The following is a 20598-nucleotide window of genomic DNA, read 5'->3' on the forward strand; positions in this document are numbered from 1 at the left end:
TTAAAGCCTTTTACCTTTTTAATTATATTCCTTCATGGAAGAGAAAAAAAAGTAAATAAAAAAAAAAGAAGCCCTGGCTGGTGTAGCTCAGTGGATTGAGCACAGGCCTGCGAACCAGAGGATTGCAGGCTGGTTCCCTGCAGGCCAACTCCCAGCAGGGGATGCACGAAAGGCAACCATACATTGATGTTTCTCTCTCTCTCTCCTTCCCCTCTAAAGATAAAAAATAAATAAAAATTAAAAAAAAGAACAACTTAGTTTTGAGCTTACCTTAAATATTGAGGTCTAAAAATTTTTAATGAGGGATATGTTCTTTCCTTTTATGAAAGAAGCTAGATAATGAAATATGTATATAATTTCCAATTTTATAACTAAAAATGCAGTCTTTTGCATGAACATAAAATTTGTTCTTCGTTGTGTTTTTTTAGTTGTCCAAGTAGCCAGACACATTTTTGGTTCCTAAATAATAATCCCTTTTACTGATCTGGATAGGATATGAAGCGTTTTTCTCTTCCTTCTCCTCCTCCTCCTCCTTCTTCTTCGTCGTCTTCTTTTGACAAGTACTATGCTTTAAATTCTTAGCTGAAATTCATGAAGAAAAATACTAACTTTATATTGTGTTTTTGATCAGTTGCTTTTTTTCCACTTCCTAGGGCGTCAGCTTCTCATAAAAGCTGTGAATAGAGTTTGGACTGAATTAATACATAGTAAGAAGCAAGCCTTGGAGGAGCTTTTCAAAGTCACTCTGCCTGTGAATGAAAGGGGCCATGTGGACATAGCTATAGCAAGGCCACTCATTGAAGAGGCTGGTTTGAAGTGCTGGCAGAATCATTTGGGTGAGAAAGTCTACAGAGATCGTGTGACCAAGAGATTTACACATGGCTGTTGTATATGGGTGCACTTTAGATTTGTAATGAAAACTTTCTGAAAGGCCATTTTGACAGCAGTAGAAGTAACAAGTAAAAGTCAATACAATATAATCCATTGTAGAATGGTTATGCCAAGATACAGTTTTTCTTCTCAGATTTTTTAAAAATCTAAGGTGTGTTATATATCAGGCATCTATGAGTTTGGAAAATAATGCACTGCTTGCAGCTTTAGTATGCTCACCATCTTGGCTAGAAGGTCTGTGGTTCCCTATCTTTAATTCTCAAGTTCAACAAACCCCTAAAACTCAGGGTTTTTTTCATTATTTTGGTCCCAAAATTCACTTAGTAGCAAAAACTAACCTATATTTACTTTGTGTAGAAATGTTAACATGTTAAATTATGGTTCACCACTGTAGACCCTGTGGTAGTATTAGATAATATTTAGGATATGTACCATATTGTCTTATTAAAATTCAGACCATTCTAAATTCCAATGCATACCCAGCACCAAAGATTTTAGTCAGGGGATTGTGAATTGGTATGAACACAGAAACTGATTTCATTAAATTTGCATATTACTGGAGAGCTATGAAGTTGCAACCAAATGTAAATTCAACTGCTATAATAATTGTCAAGCAGCTATCCTTATCCAAGATCACCAATAAGTAAATGTATGATAGCTAAGAGACTTTCTGCATCTATGCTGTAAACTGCTTTCGATTACTACAGAATTGTGGTTTGTCACCGTGATGCAAAAGTGTTAAAAATAAAACTAATACATACATGGAGAAATTGTAAAAAAGTCTAATTTTAATTTCCTAGCCCATGAAAAGAAATGCATAAGCCGAGGAGAAGCTTTAATCCCTGCCACCCAATCCAAGCTGTCCCGCGTCAGCAGTGGCTTTGGTCTTTCCAAGTTGACAGGATCAAGAAGGAACCGGAAAGAAAGTGGTCTCAATAAACACAGTCTTTCCACCCAGGTACATTGTTTAGTTTCATTGATGATATTATTAGAAATCTCCATTTTAGTGTGAGTTTTAATGTTTTTATAATACACTTAACACGTACAAGCAAATGATTTGAAATGAACTTTTCTTCATTTTTACTTTAGAAGAGAAAAATAACAGATTATGGGAACTTCTCCCATTTTTATGATGAAAAAATTGCATGATGTGTGTTGTAGATTTACATCCATTTTTTTAATTGACATAAGATGACATTTAGATATGACATATGATCAATCTATTGATAATTTTTACAGACTTTCAGTAATTTTGTTACTAATAATTATAATTTAAAGCAGTGGCAGAACAAAATGGCTTTTAAAACGGAATCTAATTGTGTATACCTCTGACTGATTTTTTTAAAATTTGTCTACTTCAGTGTTAATTTCTTCCTCATTATACTTCCTTTGCCATCCCAGAGTCTTAGTGGGAAAGGGTCTGAGGGAAATAGTGTGTATCTGTTCCTCCATGTGTCAGCCTGAGTTCTCTGAGAAGCACACTGAGGCAGAGTCTGGTGTGCAAGAGTTGATTTTAGGGCTGCCTTGTGGTCTTTACGTGTGGAAGCTGGAAGCAGGATTGGTTGCGGGGAAATGTCAGGCTACAAGACAGGTCCAGGGCGGCCTCAGCCACCTAAATAAAGCTTTAGGGGTCAACATGGTCAGACAGAGTTGACGTGGACTGAGCTGAAATAGCTGATCCTGTTTACCCCCAAATCAAGCAGTCATCAGATGTGGGGTGCCCCACAGCTCTCTGCAGCTGAGATGATCCCTGAAGGTACTGAGAGCATTCCTGCAAGCTGGGCAGCAAGCGTGTTCTTGAGGGGCATTGGGATGGGGACAGCATGTGAGTTTTTGTGTTCAGCACACATCCTCCAATAGTTTCATCATGTAAGTAATCTTCCAGAGTTTTTTGTGTTTATTTGTAGTGGTGCATTTCACAGAGTTTTTAACTAATTGTTCAGAGTTAATTTCAAGGCCTGTTAACTTATTTTTTCCAGGAAATACATGTATTATTAAACTTCTCTTTCCATCCATTGTTAGGAGATTTCTCAGTGGATGTTTACACATATCGCCGTTGTTCGTGACTTAGTGGACACACAGTATAAGGAATATCAGGAGGTAAGAATGCAGAATCACAATAATGTTTTGTTTTGCATTGCTTGAGTGGGTCAGGACTCTTGTTTCTCCTGATACTTTCCTACCCGTTTTAAGCATGAGCTGTGGAACTGCATTTGTTGTTAGGTGATTTTAATTACCGCTGCCAATGGCTATTGGTTTTAAGAAAGAAATTCTGAATTTCCTAAAGGTAAATTTGAAATCAGCACAGCTAGATACTGTTGACATTCAAGAGTGACATACAGCATTGTTCCTAATAAAAATTAAAATAAAATACAGATCTCTGTCTTTCAGACTTATCAAGGAGATTGTGAAAATATGCATCAAAGTTACTGAGAAGTCTCTTAAAATTCTAAAAACATAAAGGACTAAAAATAAACTTTTTTAATTGCAGGGGCTTGGTGATAATGTCAGTAAAAAATAAAGTCAATGAAAGCTTGTTGGTGAATTGCTTATTACTTTGCAACTTAATCCTAAATATTTTATTTCCAAAACAACTGTTTGTGGGATCTGTTAAAGATTTCTGAATGATAAAGTGCTAACATTTTATGGTCATAGCACTAAATTAGTTACTATAGGGAATTCCGCTACCCATCCTGAACACAAAAGTACTATTACATTGTCCTATAATTTTATGGTTATTCATTCAGTACGCTTTACTATTTGTTGTATAAAGAAATCTTTATCCTTAGACTTAGGTGGTATATATATATTCAACAAATCGTGAAATAAGTTATAACCACCTACTGCTAAAATTTTAGGTGGAGTTCCCTGTCAGAGCTGCATACTTATATTCTTTACCTAAACTCTTTGGAAATGTTACAAAGTTTGTCAATAATCTAGTGTATTAGCAATATTTTTTTATTTGATTTCCTAGATTTTCTCCTATTTGTTCTGGTAGCTGCTTTGCAGTCTTGGGGTGGGAGTGGACTCACCCTTAAGTTGCCATGTTTTTTAGTAACTCACACTGGACTAACCATTTCAACATGTGTTCGTAGGTAGTATTGCCATCTCCCTGTGCACTGGTCACATGTGTACGTCCTATCCTGTACACACCTGGTCGTTTACTTGCTGCTAAAATAATCACCTTGCACTACCACAAAACCTCACCTTTTCACAAAATTGGTGGCTTGCTTTAACCATAAGCAAGTGTAAATTTATATATTGACTAAAATGATAAGGATTGGATTTACAGATACTAATTTGGTTTTAAGGTGTTTTTAGACTTTTTAATTGTTACTCCTTTTACTCAAAAACCAACCTGGACCCTGTTTTCCAGCGTCAGCAGAATGCCCTGAAGTACGTGACAGAGGAGTGGTGCCAGATCGAGTATGAGCTGCTGCGAGAGCGAGGGCTGTGGGGGCCCCCCATTGGCTCCCATCTAGACAAGTGGGTGCTGGAGATGACAGAAGGGCCCTGCAGGATGAGGAAGAAAATGGTGCGAAATGACATGTTCTATAACCATTATCCTTACATGCCAGAAGCGGAGCAAGAGACAAATGTGGCGGTGAGTATGCAGAATCAAACGTTTGTAATAGTGCTTTCAAGTTATTTTTTCCTTTTTTGTAACCATCTTTCCTTATTAGGTCAATTACCTAAAATACTGAATTTTCAAAATTCAATATACTGTGTTAAGTTGATAACATCAAGGTGGTGGCAATGGAATAAAAGATGCAGCAGTGAAACAGGGAGACATCATAGTGGAGTGGTTTAGGTCACAGAGTCTGAAGCCAGACTGCCTGGAGTTAAAACCTGCCTCTGCCCATCCACCTACCGGGTGGCTTAGTACAGGTCCTTCAGCCTCTTCCGGTGTCTGTTTCCTAATGCCTAATGGGGAGAAAATAAGGGTTTCATCTCAAACCCTTATTAGAAGGGAGGATTAAGTTGGTTAAAATTAGTAAAGTACTTAGAATAGTGTCTGACACAGAACAAGCACTACATGAGGGAGTGTTAAGTGAATTAAATGAATATTGGTACTAAGCAAAATTCTCCAACAAAATGTGAAGAGCAGCTAACTAACAATGGCCTGAACATACAAATTTTTACAGTTATGTTAAGAATCTTCATCGCCAACTCCGTGGGATTAAAAGATAGCATTTGCCCGAGTTCCTTGTTATACAGACAAGTTACCCTTCCCAAACCTTTATTTAGGATTTTTCACACAAAAAAAAACATTTGTGTAAGCTGATAATCATATAGGAATCATGTATTTACATATGAGAGAACACTGTCTTTCCCAGTAAAGTCACTACAAATTTAAGAAGAGAAAACACAGGCTATAACATCTACTGAATTTAATTGCAAGAATCCTCGTAGCAGTTCTAAATAGCAGTTCAGCTCGTCAGTGTCCAAAAATAACCCTTTACCTGCGAAATGAATAGTGGCTCCCTCCTTAGAATTCACTTTTGTCGTGGAATCACAGCTTTGGGAATTGGAAGGAGATTTCAGAGGTAATTTCATGCAGTCTCCTAATTCTGTCATGTCAATGTATGATGATTATCAACACATTATTTATGGGGTATTTTGCTTTTTTGTACCCTGTCTGTATTTCCTTCTTTTTTTTTATTTATTTATCTTTAGAGAAGAAGGGAAGGACAGAAGGAGAGAAACATCAATGTATGGTTGCCTCTCGTGAGTCCCCTGCTGGGAACTAGCCTGCAACCCAGGCATGTGCCCTGAATGGGAATCGAACCTCGATCGTGTGGTTCGCAGGCCCGCACTCAATCCACTGAGCTACACCAGCCAGGGCTGTGTATTTCCTTCTTAACAGCTCCTTCTGTTCAGAGTGGCTCCTGTCACAGACAGGGTTGCTCCAGAGATCCCCTGACTTTAGTGTTTCACGATTTCTTTTTAAAAATCTATATTTCTTATTGATAAACATAAGATTCTCATGTTTTCCTTTAATGTCACTTAAAGTTTCAAAAAATTCTGACTTTTTAAAAAGATAGTCTGGAAAAACATATTCTGAGATTCTCCCCTTCACCAAGAACCTGACCACACCCTCTGCTTAACTATCCCTGGACAGAAGGGTTACTAAGGGGATAGTTTTCATATTTTGTTTTGCCCTAGTTTTTAGCTGCCTCTAAAAGAAAGTATTCTAAGTAAATCTAATGTAACTCCTATTTCCAGTTAGAAACTCCTATCACTACAAAGAATCATCCACTGAAAAACATATTGGGATGGTTATTTTTGGGTATTTGGTTAATAGAAATCTGAGAGATAAGGTCCAACCACTTGCCCAGTGTAATGTTTTGTTATATTTTATTAAAAACTTCATTTCAAAACTGAGATTTATAAAGGAGACTTGAAACATGGGTCTTTTAACAAGTACTTCAGATCATCTAATGTGAGGCAATTTGCATTGTTCCAATTTTTTTCTTCTACCAAAGCCCTGGCTTCATTTACTTGTACTCACTGATTCCACGTCTGTCCTGATGCTACTTCCAATGCAGGTTGTAGACCTGCTAATATATAGTCACTTCCAATATTTCAAGATAGGTCCCTGAAGTCTGCTGTTCTCGAAGCTATTCAGTGCTGTCAAGAATGTCATATATAATACAGCTATAACTTAAAATGCTACATAATCCCTAATACCAGGGAATTATAATTGTGAGAAAATTAAACCCATATTTTTGCAGGTTTTACTAGCACCTATTTTTGTCAAAGCAAACCAGCAATATTTTCTCTAATTTTTAGTCTTTCCCCCCAAATAAATCATTAAGAATTTACGCCTGATTTGATAACATATTTTTTATTGAATTGATACTTGTTTAAGTTGAATCCATTCAAGAATACTAAAGTACAGAGTGAAGCAGAAGTGGGTTTACAGTTGGCAAGTACGTGAAACAGTTTATTAATTATTATATTATTTTCCATATGAACAATTGTAAACCTGTTTTTGCCAAACCCTATATAAGTATACTTTCTTAAATATGTGAATAACTCACTATTTATAGTTCACTGAGGTATATACTTTCTAAGTTATATAACCATATTTTATACTGTACCCAGTCCTTTATAGTGTCATTTATTTTACAGATGTATATTTGATTTTTTATATCAGATAAAAACAAAATAACCTATTAGAGTTTACACTTACAACCTTAATATGTCATTAGTATTTTACCTATGCAAAGAAGTTCACCAGCCTATGAAATCTAAACAGACACTCTCAGAAATAGGTATGTACCATATGAAACTTAGTGTTTAACCAGATGGGTTACATACCGGGAGAACCAAGGTAGGAGATACATTTTGAAATAGGAAAGAGCAGCTGGACAGAGGAGATGATTACAGAATGCAGAATTCATGCCCAAGTCTAGGTTTGTCTCCTAGGATCAAGTTTTCTAAAAGAGTAGTTTGCTTTTGCTGGTTTAAAAACTTCTGTAGATATAACATGACATTAAATATCTACTTTTGTTTTACGGAATATGCACTCTGGCAATGTTGACAGCAAAGAAATTCCAAAAACTAGATGCAGCTGCTATCTCACTGACTCCTGTTGTGAAATCAGAGAAGAAGAGTGATTACTTAAAGATACAGTTCTATTTATATCTCTAGCAGCCCTTGAAGCATAGTCAGTATTTTCATCCCAGTTTTATAGATGAGGAGTAGAAACCTAGAAAAGTTAAGGAACTCTTTCGAGGTCACAGCTACCAAGTAGTAGAGTAATATATGCAATTAGTGTAGGTCAACAATTCTTCAGAAGTTGAATCATTTTTGAAAAAGAAAAGGTTCTGTCTGATATTCTCTGGTTTTGTGACATTATCTGTAAATATCGAATTTCTTTCAGACAGAAACCACATATTAGGCTTTGTCTTTCTAATGCTAGCAGAGTACCTAGAACTTAATAAATTTTGATTGAGTTGACTACCAACCAAGAGTTGACTCACTCTTCCTAAGTTGTAGATTTTATCCATTGCCTCCTGTTCATTCTGTAAAATTTTCCTAATTCTGCAATTTTTCCACTAAAAAGGGCTAAAGCCAGATTTTATGGGGCCTGATGTTTATACAACTGGGGGAGGTCTCTATAAGAAAAGGAGTACAAAGGTATGAGTACAAAGTTACTAGAGCCAGCCCTATTTCCAGGGTTTTGAAGGGAGCCCATGGGAAGTGATGGCTGTTAAGGTTAAACTTTATTTGCTTCCTAGTAAATCCACCTCCACCCTGAACTGTATTCAAATATTGCTTCCCAGAGGCAGAGCTTAACCTTTCTTTCCTTTCAGCTCCTATAAATGTGGTGTCCCCTTGCATGAATCTTTGTAAAATATAGCCCATACTTTTTGCAATGTAACAGATGTGTGCCAACCTAAAAATTTCTTTTGAAGCCTTCTGATGGATAAGTAGGCTTTATCTGGAGCAAGGGCAAGTGGTTTGATTATTTGCCTTACTGGTTAACAGTAATTACTGTTTCTAAGTAACATTTACTTTCATAGTTCTGTTGCTTAGGCTGAAAGAATACAGTGATAACTAAAAATTATTTTCTTGTTTTAAAATCTGTGATGTGTTAGAAATGAAACAAGGGATATTTTTAGTCATTAAACTTTTTTCATAAACCTTCATAATATTACAAACTGTATAAAAAATAACATACCTATTCTAAGTTTTGAACTTTTATTTCATATTTTTGAATTGGATGTTTGTTAGAGCATATTTTAGTGTTTAATTTTTGCAGCAGATTCAAAAGCTTTGGAAATTTCCCAACTAAAACTGTTTTTTTTTTTTAAACTAACAGTGGTAATGATTGTGTCCTGAGAAAAATTGGCATGTGTGGACAATTCTGTATTCTTCCATGAAAATAATTTATCCTCTCTGTGACTTTCCTTGGGGGATATTTTCATAACTGAAACAACTAAATGAAATCACAGCATAATTTTATATTTAAGTGGTAATAGCAGTTATAGATATTGTTAAGATGTGAGCCTTGGAAATGATGAAAGTACAAAATCTGGTTATTTTAAAGCAATTGTCTTATTACCTTGAATCCTGTGGAAGGAAGGAAGAGTACATGTCTTGCAATTAAAAAATATTTAGCAATTGAAACCAAGTTTTAATTCTGTAATCCCTTTATTTTCACAGAATAATAATCTCATACAAGATTTACTATTCTTGCAAATATTATTGGAATAAAATCCTCAGTGTCTACCTATTAATGTTGACCTCCTCGGTGCAGAAGGGTAAAAAACTTACTGGAAGTTTCCTCTCCTAATTAAGGGAGTCTCTTATGGCTGCCTACAGATACATTTTTATAGGTCATATAGATGCCATAGGACTCAGAAAACTAAGCAACTTATTCAGGAAAATCTATTGCCAACATTATAGAAAAATTTGAAGTAAAGGAACTATAATATTCTAGAAATTTTGACATTGAGAAATTGAGATTTCTATATAAACATAATTGTAACAATATATAAAAAAGAGCTATGGAAATACTAAAATTATTGGTATAACACATATCTAAGCTATTGAATGCTTTACTACCTTTTAGTAAAATAAGAACTTTACTTAGTCATTGGGTCAGTGAGCATATATGTATTAAACCAGCAACACTGTGTCATATGCTATAGAGAAAATACAAGAGCATACAGGTCAGACCTTGCTCACAGTCTGGTTGGGAAATATATAATGGATATCAGTGTTGGGTTTGACAGCAGTCATTGGTCCATTTTGCTATATTGGCTTATCATACATCTATCAAGCATTCTGTCTTATTTTTTGGGAATTTCAAATGAGTTGCAGAATCCTCCACATGCATTTCAGTCAAGTTCAATATTTGTTTATAATTTTTTATTGATATAAATTTTATATACATTGAAACACACAAATCTTATGTGTACCATTCAGTGAGTTTTAACTGATGTGTAGTATACACTTGTGTAACCCAGACGCTTATCAAGATAGAGAATATGCATGTATATTTTAATGATTATTCTTCAATCTAAGGTATACTTTTAAAAGTTTGCTTTGAAAGAAAACAAAAGGTTTGCTAAAACCATGTGAGGTATTTCAAAGTATGCCCAGTGGTCCATTGTTTATTTTGCCCAGGGAAGCAAACATCTGTGAAAGTATGTTTGCCTGCTCATGTTTACTGCTCATGTCATCTTCCAATAGAAACCATAAAAAGAAAAACTGGCAGAAGTCCTTTGGTGCATTATTGTCTGTCTTTAGCTCTCTGTGTGTTTACTTGCATATGCCACACACTGCACCTCAACAGAAATTTCCTTCTTGTTAATCAGGATTTTATTCTGAGAATAAAATATAAAGCAGCTGCCTAATTCTTTAAAAGTACTCTTTATGATAAAACTTTTGGTTTGCAGGCTGATGGTCCAGTCTGCCTTCTGCTCTCAGCCTTTGGGCTTATAGTAGTGTAGGTAGTGAAGGGCGTAGTAGGACCTTAGGCTTTTATGGGAGGATTTTTTTTTAACAACAAGCACTTAGTGATGTCTGTGGTGTGGGGTTACCATATATAATTATTTCAATCAGTTGCTTCTCTTACAAAATAGAGCTGGGGGCTAGGCACAGTGAGAGGTAGGTGGGAGATAATAGCTAGCATTAGATTCTGTTGTTCAGTGTTTTCCTTTTGAAGCCATATAAAGAGTCACCTGTAAATCATTCATGACCATGGCACATGCGCTGAAGTCATGTCTGTGTGATTTTTACGTATGTCTTGTTCAGTAGCTCTGAGAATTTTAGTGTATTTTAATTTCACTCTAAAACTACTCTTGATAATTGAAATAATCACAGAATGCTCCGTGATTATTTCAAGCAGCCTAGGATATCCTGTTAATTTTCTTTGAGCAAGTACATATTCCATATTCCATACAATCCTCAAGAAGAATTTATTTTTTGTGTTGTTCTTTATGTTTTTTTTCTGATGTGTTTATACTTAATACCCTATTTTCAGTCTGAGATCCCAAGTAAACAGCCTGAGACACCTGATGATATCATTCCTCAAAAGGTAAAATACAAATTACCATAAAAGAATGCAAAACACTTGCAGTTTTGTTTTGGGGGTTGTTTCGTTTTGTTTTGGTGCATGGTAGATTAGACTAACTTGAAAGATTGACTTTAAATTTGCTCTTCCTATAAATTTCTTAGAGTTGAAAAGTTGGTTTCATTCATGCTGAGAACTGTTGTAGTCTTTCTTGGCTTTGCCCTAATTGGCTTCGTAGGGTCTGTGTGCTGCTCACTAACAGGCAGAATATTCACTGTGCTCACCGTAAAATGTGAATGGGCTTCATATGTAAACTAACAAGTTCTGACGCATGTTAGTGATGGGCAGCCTGACACCTTCAGCTTTTTATTCAATTACTCATTTTTTTAGATAACAAACTATGTATTTTGAGAAGGCAAGGGTATCATCTTTTAAAATTATAAACTAATTGTATATGATCACTTTTCAAAATACAATTTAAATTTATTTTAATTTGTTAAAAAATTATAATGGTTTTTTGGTTCCTGGAAGATTCTATATATAATTTGAGAGGGGTGTAGTTCTTTAAAACAAAGAAATATACCCCAAAGTATTTAGGGTACATGCTTATGGTTCCAAGTTTAAATATGGAGATGTCCCACATGTTAATTCATTGTCTTGCCCATCACTAACTCTGCTTTCATCTTTTTAAAATTGAATAATTTTGAGCTGAAGATAACTGTTATACCTTATGTAGGAGATTTGTGACAGTACAAAGTTTACTACCTTTCTTTCACTTTAAAGATATTATAATATTCTTATTAGTTTGCTCATTAGGTCTTTCCATAATTGTAATATTATTTTACATCATCTTAATACTTTCCTATGTTATGTAATAGATTTCAGTTCCCATGTGGGCATATCATTCTTTAGTTAGCTTGTGGCTCCCTTTATTCCCTGGCTCTGCCTGAGGTTAAAAGAAGGGCAGTGTGGCTTTAGATAAGTATCTTTTTATCTCAAAATTGATTTATTATTTTATACGCCAGCCAACTGGACACTTGTGTTCCATTTCAGTTTGAAATCATTTTTTTAAAAAGGTCTTGCTTTTGAAGTAAGCCTTGTCATAGAGATTACATACTGACTACCTGAGCTTGAAGAGTAGTCCAACATAATATTTTTAATTACATACTCTTGTTCATAGGAAAGGAGAAGTAAAATAATGTTTACAAAGGCAACGTTTTAAAGCATGTTTCAAACTCCACCTTTTTCTTAATTGTTAATCCTAAGTCTGAGTCTAATTCTGGTTGAGGAACATTTGTACATATAAACTTCTTCCTCTGGTTTTATGTTTCTGTAGAAAATTTTAGACAATTTTTTATTATATTTTTTAAAAAGCAGGCTTAGGTCAATTGGAGAACCTGTTTTTAGGGTAAATATTAGTTGCCCTGAAAAAGAAATGCCATATCATGCCAAAAAAGCTTAAATTTTTTCTAATGTTCCTAGGTAATAAATTTCTTTTTGAAAATGGACTTACCACCGTATTTTTCAGACTATAAGATGCACATTTTTTTAACCACAGTTTTTGCTTCAAATTTTTCCCCTATTTTTCTCTTCTAAAACCTTGGTGCGTCTGGAGTCTGCACCATAAGACGCACCTACGTTTCAGAGGAGGAAAATAGGGAAAAAAATTTTTGAGGCAAAAAATGTGGTACCAAAGTGTGTCTTATAGTCCAGAAAATACAGTACATACGTTCTTGATATACTTCTAGTTAGTAAGATTATGGGTCACATTCTTCTGCACAATAAACAATGAGGGTGTTTTATTTAACATATGGAGATACCACCTTGAAATGGCAGACCAACCAGAGAGCGCCATCTGGCATGAAGCTGGTTGATTCCATGTTAGGTCCGGACTCTGCAGGTTTGAGCCATTTTCAGAGTTCCAGAGAGACCTGGGAATATGCGAAAGAACAGGGCAATTCTGAGTCTCTACCTCCAAATATCTGAAATAAGCAGTCATACGGATGACTCCAACTGAATGACTGGCCCTTAAGGCCTGACCTACATACTTTACTGGGGTGGAAGCACAGTTCCAGGCCCCTCACAGGCTACACCTCCTTGGAACCTGACAGTGGTCTCTGCCAGTGGGCATTCTCTTCACTTTCCTGGATAGGGAAGTTTTCTGATACTTCGGTGAGGCGGTGCTACACTAACGTGAAATTATTTGCCTAGAGATGATTTATTTCTATTTCAGGAAGAACAGAACTGCTAATATTGTTTTATATATGTCTTTTCAAAATCAAAGGAATTTAAAAATAAAGAAAACCCCAAAATCTAAGGATTTACTGTGTATTTAAAAACCTATTAAAAATCCCGTAACAAAAAAAAATCATTTCTTCATTTCACATGAAGAAATCTTGACACCATCCCTTTCCTTGGGAAACTTATATTTTAATTCTTGAAGATAATTATTTGAGTTCTTTTCTCTTGTTACTTCTTAGAAACCTGCTAGGTACAGAAGAGCCATAAGTTATGACAGTAAAGAATACTACATGCGACTAGCCTCTGGCAATCCAACCATTGTACAAGATGCCATTGTAGAGACTTCAGAAGGTGAAGCTACTCAGCAAGAACCAGAGCATGGTGAAGACACTATTGCCAAAGTCAAAGGTCAGCCTTCTTGATTTTAGTTTAAAATCATTTGGAACAGTCCTTGTATTTGAACTTCTAGGAAAATGTGAGCAGCTGTAAATGGTAGGGCCAACCGTAAAGGTATCCGTAAATATTATACCATCTCACCCTACTTAAAAATTAATTTCTGTACTAAAACCTAAGCTATTGGCTCTTCTTTATTGCCTGCAGATGAATGTATTATACCCATTGGCTTGATAATTTTTTTATTGTATTGTGCAGAATTCTCAATGGCACCTGATATTTTCAGTGCCCTAATAAGGCCATAATAAGTAAATAAATATTTGTAAAATTTGAACAACCACTAAATGTACACTGTTAGTGCCTGTTAGCCAACAGTGAGCAATAAGGGTCTTTCTTCCTGTAATTATTCCAAATCTATACTTTATGGAGCTTAGTAAAGCAAGTATATGATGATGAATAGCGCTAAAATGGCCATGGGCTTTTTTACTTGTTATTTTATTTTTTAATGTATTTTTTCCCATTACTATTTAGTCCCCTTCTACTCCCCTCCCCACCACTCCTCTCCTGCACTCACCGCATTGTTGTCCCTGCCCATGAGACTTTCTTCCCTTTTGCTCAATCCCCCCATCCCCTGTGCTACCCCTGGCAATGGCCGTCATCCTGCTTTCTATCTATGAGCCTGTCTCTATTTTATTCTGAGTTCAGTTTGTTCATTAGATGCCACATATGTGTGAGATCATATGGTATTTGGCTTTCTCTGATGACTTATTTCACTTAGCATAATGTTGTCCTAGTCCATCCATACTGTCACAAGAGGTAACATTTTCTTTGTTTTACAACCGAGTTATTTTATTGTATAAATGTCCCATAGTTGTTTTATCTACTCATCTACTGATGGACATTTGGTTTGCTTCCATAGCTTGGCAATTGTGAATAATATTATAGTGAATATAGGGGTGCTTATGCTCTTTTGAATTAGTCTTTTGGGTTCCTTTGAGTATATTCCTAGAAGTGGTATTGCTGGGTCAAAAGGCAGATCCACTTTTAATTTTCTGAGGTATCTCCTTACTGTTTTCCACAGTGGCTGCACCAGTCTGAATTCCCAGCAGTACAAAAGAGCTCCCCCTTTTTTACAACCTCGCCAGCACTAGTTGTCGATTTATTGATGATAGCCTTTCTGACTGGTGTAAGGTGATATCTCATTTTTGTTTTAATTTTCATTTCTCTGATGATAGATGATGAGCATCTTTTCATATGTTTGTTGGACTTCTGTATGTGTTCTTTGAGAAATGTCTATTCAGGTCCTTTGCCCATTTTTAGATTGTTTTTTGTTGCTGTTTTAGTGTTGAGTTTTGTAAATTGTTTACAAACTTTGGATATTAACCTCTTATCAGATGTATTGGAAAATATATTCTCTCATTCTGTGGGTTGTCTTTTTATTTTGTCGATGCTTTCCTTTGCTGTGCAAAACCTTCTTAGTTTTATGTAGTCCTGTTTTTTCTTTTTGTTTCCCTTGCCTAGGGAGATAGATATATCTAATAAAGTATTGCTACAAACTATGTCTGAGATTTTGCTGCCTATGTTTTCTTGTACAGTTTTTATGGTTTCAGGTCTAACATTTAAGTCTTTACTCCATTATTTTTGTGTGTGGTATAAAAAGGTGGTCTAGTTTCTTTGTGGGGGGGCATGTATCTGTCCAATTATCCCAACACCATTTATTGAATAAACTATCTTTAGTCCATTGTATGTGCTTCCTCTGGCAAATATTAATTGACTGTAAAGGTGTGCATTTGTTTCTGGGCTTTCCATTCTGTCCAATTGATTGGTGTGTCTGTTTTATGCCAGTAGTATGTTCTTTTGATGACTGTGAGTTTGTAGTATAGTTTGGTATTAGGCAGCTTGATTCTTCCAACTTTGTTCATCTTTCACAGGATTCTTGTTGCTGTGCAGGTCCTTTTGTGGTTTCATATAAATTTTTGAAATATTTGTTCTAGTTCTGTGAAATATGTCATTGAAATTTTGATAGGAATTGTGTTGAATCTATAGATTGTTTTGGGTTGTATGGACATTTTAATGATGTTACTTCTTCCTATCCATGAATGTGGTATATGCTTCCACTTAATTTGTATCTTCTTCAATTTCTTTCTTCAGTGTCTTACAATTTTCAGAGTATAGGTCTTTTATATCCTTGATTAGGTTTATTCCTAGATTTTTTCTTCTTTTTATAGAATTTGTGAATGGGATTATTTTCTTAATTTCCCTTTATGTTAGTTCATAACTGACATATAAGAATGCAACTGATTTCTGGATATTAATTTTGTATCCTACTACTTTACTAAATTAATTGATCAGTTCTAGTAGAGTCTTAGTGGAATCTTTGAGGTTCTCTATGTGCAGAATCATGTCATTTGCAAATAAAGACAGTTTTTACTTCTTCCTTTCTAACTTGGATACCTTTTATTTCTTCTTGTTCTATTGTTGTGGCTATGATTTCCCGTACTATGTCGAATGCAAAAGTTGAATGCAGGCATCTCTGTATTTTGCTGATCTACGGGGATGCTTGTAGTTTTTGCCCATCAAGTATGATGGTGACAGTGATATTGTCATATACAGTCTCTATTATGTTTTAGAATGTTCCCTTATTCCCACTTTGAGAGTTTTGATCATAAATGGGTGTTGTATTTTGTCAAGTGCTTTTTCTGCATCTAGTGATATGATCATGTGGGGGGTTTTAATTTTTTATTTTATTATTGTTCAAGTACAGTTTTCTGTCTTTTACTCCCATCCCAGCCCACCCCCTCCGTGCTCCCCACCTCCCTCCCATTTCCACCCCCCCCCTTAGTTGTTGTCATGTGGTTTTTATCCTTCATTTTGTTTATGTGGTGAATCACGTTTATTGATTTGCAAATGTGGTAGCAATCTTGCATTCCTGGAATAAATCCCACTTGATCATGGTGTATGATCTTTTTGGTGCATTGCTGTATTCAGTTTGCCAATATTTTGTTGAATATTTTAGCATCTATGTTTATCGGTGATGTTAGCCTATAATTTTCTCTTTTTTGTATTGTTTTGGAATTACGATAGTGCTTGCTTCATAAAATGAGCTTGGCAGCCTTCCCTCCTCTTGAATTTCTTGAAATAGTTTGAGGAGGAGAGGTGTTAGTTTTTCTCAGGATGTTTGATAAAATTCAAATGTGAAGCCACCTGGCCCAGGGCTATTGTTTGTTGGGAGTTGTTTTTTTTTATTACAGCTTCAGTTTCACTAGGTGTAATCTGACTCATCATAGTCTCTGATTCTTCCCGACTTAGTTGTGGAAGATTTTATGTTTCTAGGAATTCATCCATTTTGTCCAGGATGTCTAGTTTGTTGGCATATAGTTGCTCATAGTATTTTCTTATAATCCTTTGTATATCTTTGGTGTCAGTTGTTATTTCTCCCCTTTCATAGCTGATTTTATTTATTTAGATCCTTTTTGTGTATGTGTGCATCTGGCTAAAGGCTTGTCCATCATGATTATCTTTTCAAAGAACCAGCTTTTGGATTCATTGATCTTTTGTATCATTTTTTTCAGACTCTATTTTGTTTTTCTCTGCTCTGATCTTTATTATTTTCTTCCTGTACTCACTTTGGGCTTTATTTGTTTTTCTATTTCAGGTTCCTTTAAGTGTAATGTTAGATTGTTTATTTAAGTTTTTTCTTGTTTCTTGAGATAGGCCTGTAATGCTATGAATTTCCCTCTTAGAATTTCTTTTCCTGTGACTCACAAATTTCTTTGGTTGGTTGTATTCTCATTTTCATTTGTTTCAAGGTATCTTTTGATTCTACCATGATCTCATTGTTGACCCAACTAATTTAATAACATATTATTTAGCATCCATGTGCATTTTTTCAGTGTTCTTCTTGTGATTGATTTCTTGTTTCATAGCATTGTGGTCAGAGAAGATGCTTGATATGATTTCACACTTGTTAAATTTATTATGACTTGTTTTGTGTCCTAAAAATGTGGTCTATCCATGTGCATTTGAAAAGTATGTATATTCTGCTGCTTTGGGGTGAATTGCTCTGAAGATACCAGTTAATCATATAAGACCACTGTCTGCTTGTTGATTTTCTTTTCTTTTCTTTTTTAATTTTTGAGATTATTTATTTATTTATCTTTAGAGGGGAAGGAAAGAGGGAGAGAAACATCAATGTGTGGTTGCCTTTTGTGTGTCCCCTGCTGGGAGTTCGCCTGCAGGGAACCAGCCTGCAACCCAGGCATGTGCCCTGACTGGGAATTGAACCACGATCCTCTGGTTCGCAGGCTCATGCTCAATCCACTGAGCTACGCCAGCCAGGGCTGCTTGTTGATTTTCTATCTAGAATGTCTACCTATTGAAGTTAAAGTGGTGTTAAAACCCCCAACTATGACTGTATTTCTGCTGATCTCTCCCTTTATGCCCATCAAGATTTGCTTTACATATTTAGGTGCTCCTGTATTGGGTATGAAAATATTTACAAGGGTTGTACCATCTTTTTAGATTGTTTCCTTTATCATTATAAAGAAGTAGTGTCCTTCTTTGTCTCTTACTATAGCATTGGTTTTAAAGTCTATTTTGTCATAAAGTATTGCTACCCCAGCTTTTTTCCTTTTCCATTTGCATGAAATATCATTTTCCATTCCTTTACTTTTAGTCTGTGTGTATCTTTTGATCTGAGGTGGGTCTCCAGGTGGCAGCATATAGATGGGTCTCATTTTCTTATCAATTCCGCTACCTTATGTCTTTTAGTTGAAGCATTTAAGCCATTTACATTTAGAGTGATTATTGATAGATACGTATTTAGTGCCATTTTATTTGTTAGACTATTTTCCTTTGGGGTTTTTTTTCTCCATTTCTCTTTTTCTTCTTCTCCTAAAGCAAGCCCTTTAACATTTGTTGTAGTACTGGTTTGGTGTTAACAAGCACCCTTAGCTTCTTCTTGCCTGGGAAGCTCCTTATTTCTCATTCAGTTTTAAATGATAGCCTTGCTAGGTAGTTAGTCTTGGTTTTGTAGGTCATTGTTTTCATCACTCTGAATATTTCATGCCACTCCCTTCTGGCCTGAAATATTTCTCTTGAGAAATCAGATGACAGTAATTGGTGCTCCCTTATAGGTAACTACCCGTTTTTCTCTTCTGGCTTTTAGGATCTTCTCCTTGTCTTTAGGCCTTGCCATTTTAATTATGAGGTGTCTTGGAGTGGGCTTCTTTGGTTCCAACTTGTTTGGGACTCTCTGAGCTTCCTGGAATTGTGTGTCTTTTTCCTTCACCAGATTAGGAAAGTTTTTGATCCTTACTTCTTCAAATAGGTTTTTGGTCTCTTGCTCACTCTCTTCTGGTATTCCCATGATGCAGATGTTGTTATGCTTCATATTGTCCCAAAGGTTTCTTAAACTCTCCTCATTTTTTAATTTTTTTTGTACTGCACTGCTCATGTGTTTTTTTTCTACCTGTTTTCCAAATCACTGACTCTATCCTCTGCTTCATCTAACATACTGTTTATTCCTTCCAGTGTATTATTTATTTCAGATACTGCATTCTTTATTTCTGACTGGTGCTTTTGTATAGTGTCTGTATATTTTTTCATGCTGTTGAGTATCCTTATAATCATTACCCTAAACACTCTGATAAATCTGATAAATTGTCTGCCTCCATTTTATCTAGTTCTTCTTCTAAAGAATTCTCTTGTTCTTTCATTTGAGCCCTATTACTTTGTTTTGCCATTTTGGATGCCTCTTTGTATTTGTTTCTATGTATTAGGTAGATCTGCAAGACTGGTACAGGCCTAAGTCAAACCTTGCCTGTAACTAGCTAGCCCTGGGCCACCTGTTTGGAGCTATCAGTGATCACAGTGTGTGGCTCCCCCTGATGGGGTTGTGTGTGAAGGAAGAACCCGGCTGCCCACCAAGGATGGCTTTTTATCAGCACAAGGCCTGGGAGAGGGTCAGCTGAAGTCTCAGAGCTCCCAGTGATCCACCTCTGCCTGCAGGCTTTCTGTAGGGTTAATCAGTGAATGTCTTCCAGCTGTACTCCTCAGCAGCAGGGCTTAAGCCCCACAGGGTGGGGCAGAATAATTCCTGTGGGCAGGGCTACTGCTTTCCCTCAGGCTGCTACCATTCAGAGAGGAGTGCTCAGCCTGAGAAAGATGGCTCCTGCAGTATGGGGAATGGCTCGGCATAGGGATCCTGACAGCTGACCCTTCAGTTCTCTTCCCAGAGCCACCAGCCCCAGACTGTCCCCACATGTCTGTAGTCCACTCTTCCCTTCCTCTGCCAGAGTCCAGGGTAAGTGGCTGGAAATTGAATTTTGTGCTTTGGCCCTTTTAAAGGCTCTGCATCTCCAGTCGTCTCTCCCTGGTGGAAAGAAACCTTGCTGCTTTCCATAGCTGTATGTTACTTGGGTTCCTTTCCTTGTTCTGGTGCTATAGGCTGGGGAGCCCAGTTTGGGGTTTAAACCCCATGCTTCTCAGGCGGAAACACCCAGCCACCGAAATATCCCTCCAGAACTTCAGCTGCTGGGAGCCCAGCCAGCCGTCTCTTGTCTTCTCCACACTCCCTATTAGTCATGTGGTGAGGTGGTTTCTTCTGCCTGTCCTTGGTTATAAGGCTTCTCTGCAGCTAGTGTTCATTTGGTTATTCAGGATGATTTTTCTATAATTTAGTTGTAATTCCAGTTTGATCCTAGGAGGAAGTTAGTGTAGCTTCCACTTGTTTCTCCACCTCTTGGGTCCTCCGCCATGGCTTTTTGATTCTTTTACATATGAATGCTCTCTGCCACCTTTGTACAGCTTCTCCATGATATGGACCTTAACAACCCCTCCCCAGTCTTAAAGACTCTGGTAAATAAATAATCAAATCATCCTTCTCTGAAGCCTTTTCCAACTCCTCTATCCACCAAAAATAGCACTTTGCTCACATCTCTTATGGCAATTTCAATGACTTTTTGTGGCTTTATGTTTTTCTGAATTATAATTTTGTCAGAGGCAGAGATTGTTTTTCATTTCATTTTATAGCTTTTGACACT

At 36.2% G+C, this 20598-nt stretch overlaps 1 protein-coding gene across 7 annotated transcripts in view; it reads left to right on the top strand.

Annotated features, from left to right (window-relative positions):
* The window catches only part of WDFY3 (WD repeat and FYVE domain containing 3), a 288472-nt gene that overhangs the window by 223527 nt on the left and 44347 nt on the right, over positions 1–20598 (top strand). For 5 of the 7 annotated variants that reach the window (XM_037030828.1, XM_037030821.1, XM_037030839.1 and 2 more), the window contains 6 exons: positions 654–836; positions 1692–1849; positions 2914–2991; positions 4268–4495; positions 10892–10945; positions 13402–13570. In XM_037030828.1, the coding sequence (XP_036886723.1) occupies positions 654–836; positions 1692–1849; positions 2914–2991; positions 4268–4495; positions 10892–10945; positions 13402–13570 (870 nt within the window). The remainder of the gene's footprint in view (positions 1–653; positions 837–1691; positions 1850–2913; positions 2992–4267; positions 4496–10891; positions 10946–13401; positions 13571–20598) is intronic. The other 2 variants (XM_037030851.1, XM_037030868.1) reach the window with 1 other exon arrangement.

This window comes from Sturnira hondurensis, unplaced genomic scaffold (assembly GCF_014824575.4).
Source record: "Sturnira hondurensis isolate 20B ecotype Veracruz unplaced genomic scaffold, ASM1482457v3 Scaffold0001721, whole genome shotgun sequence".
Taxonomy (NCBI): domain Eukaryota; kingdom Metazoa; phylum Chordata; class Mammalia; order Chiroptera; family Phyllostomidae; genus Sturnira; species Sturnira hondurensis.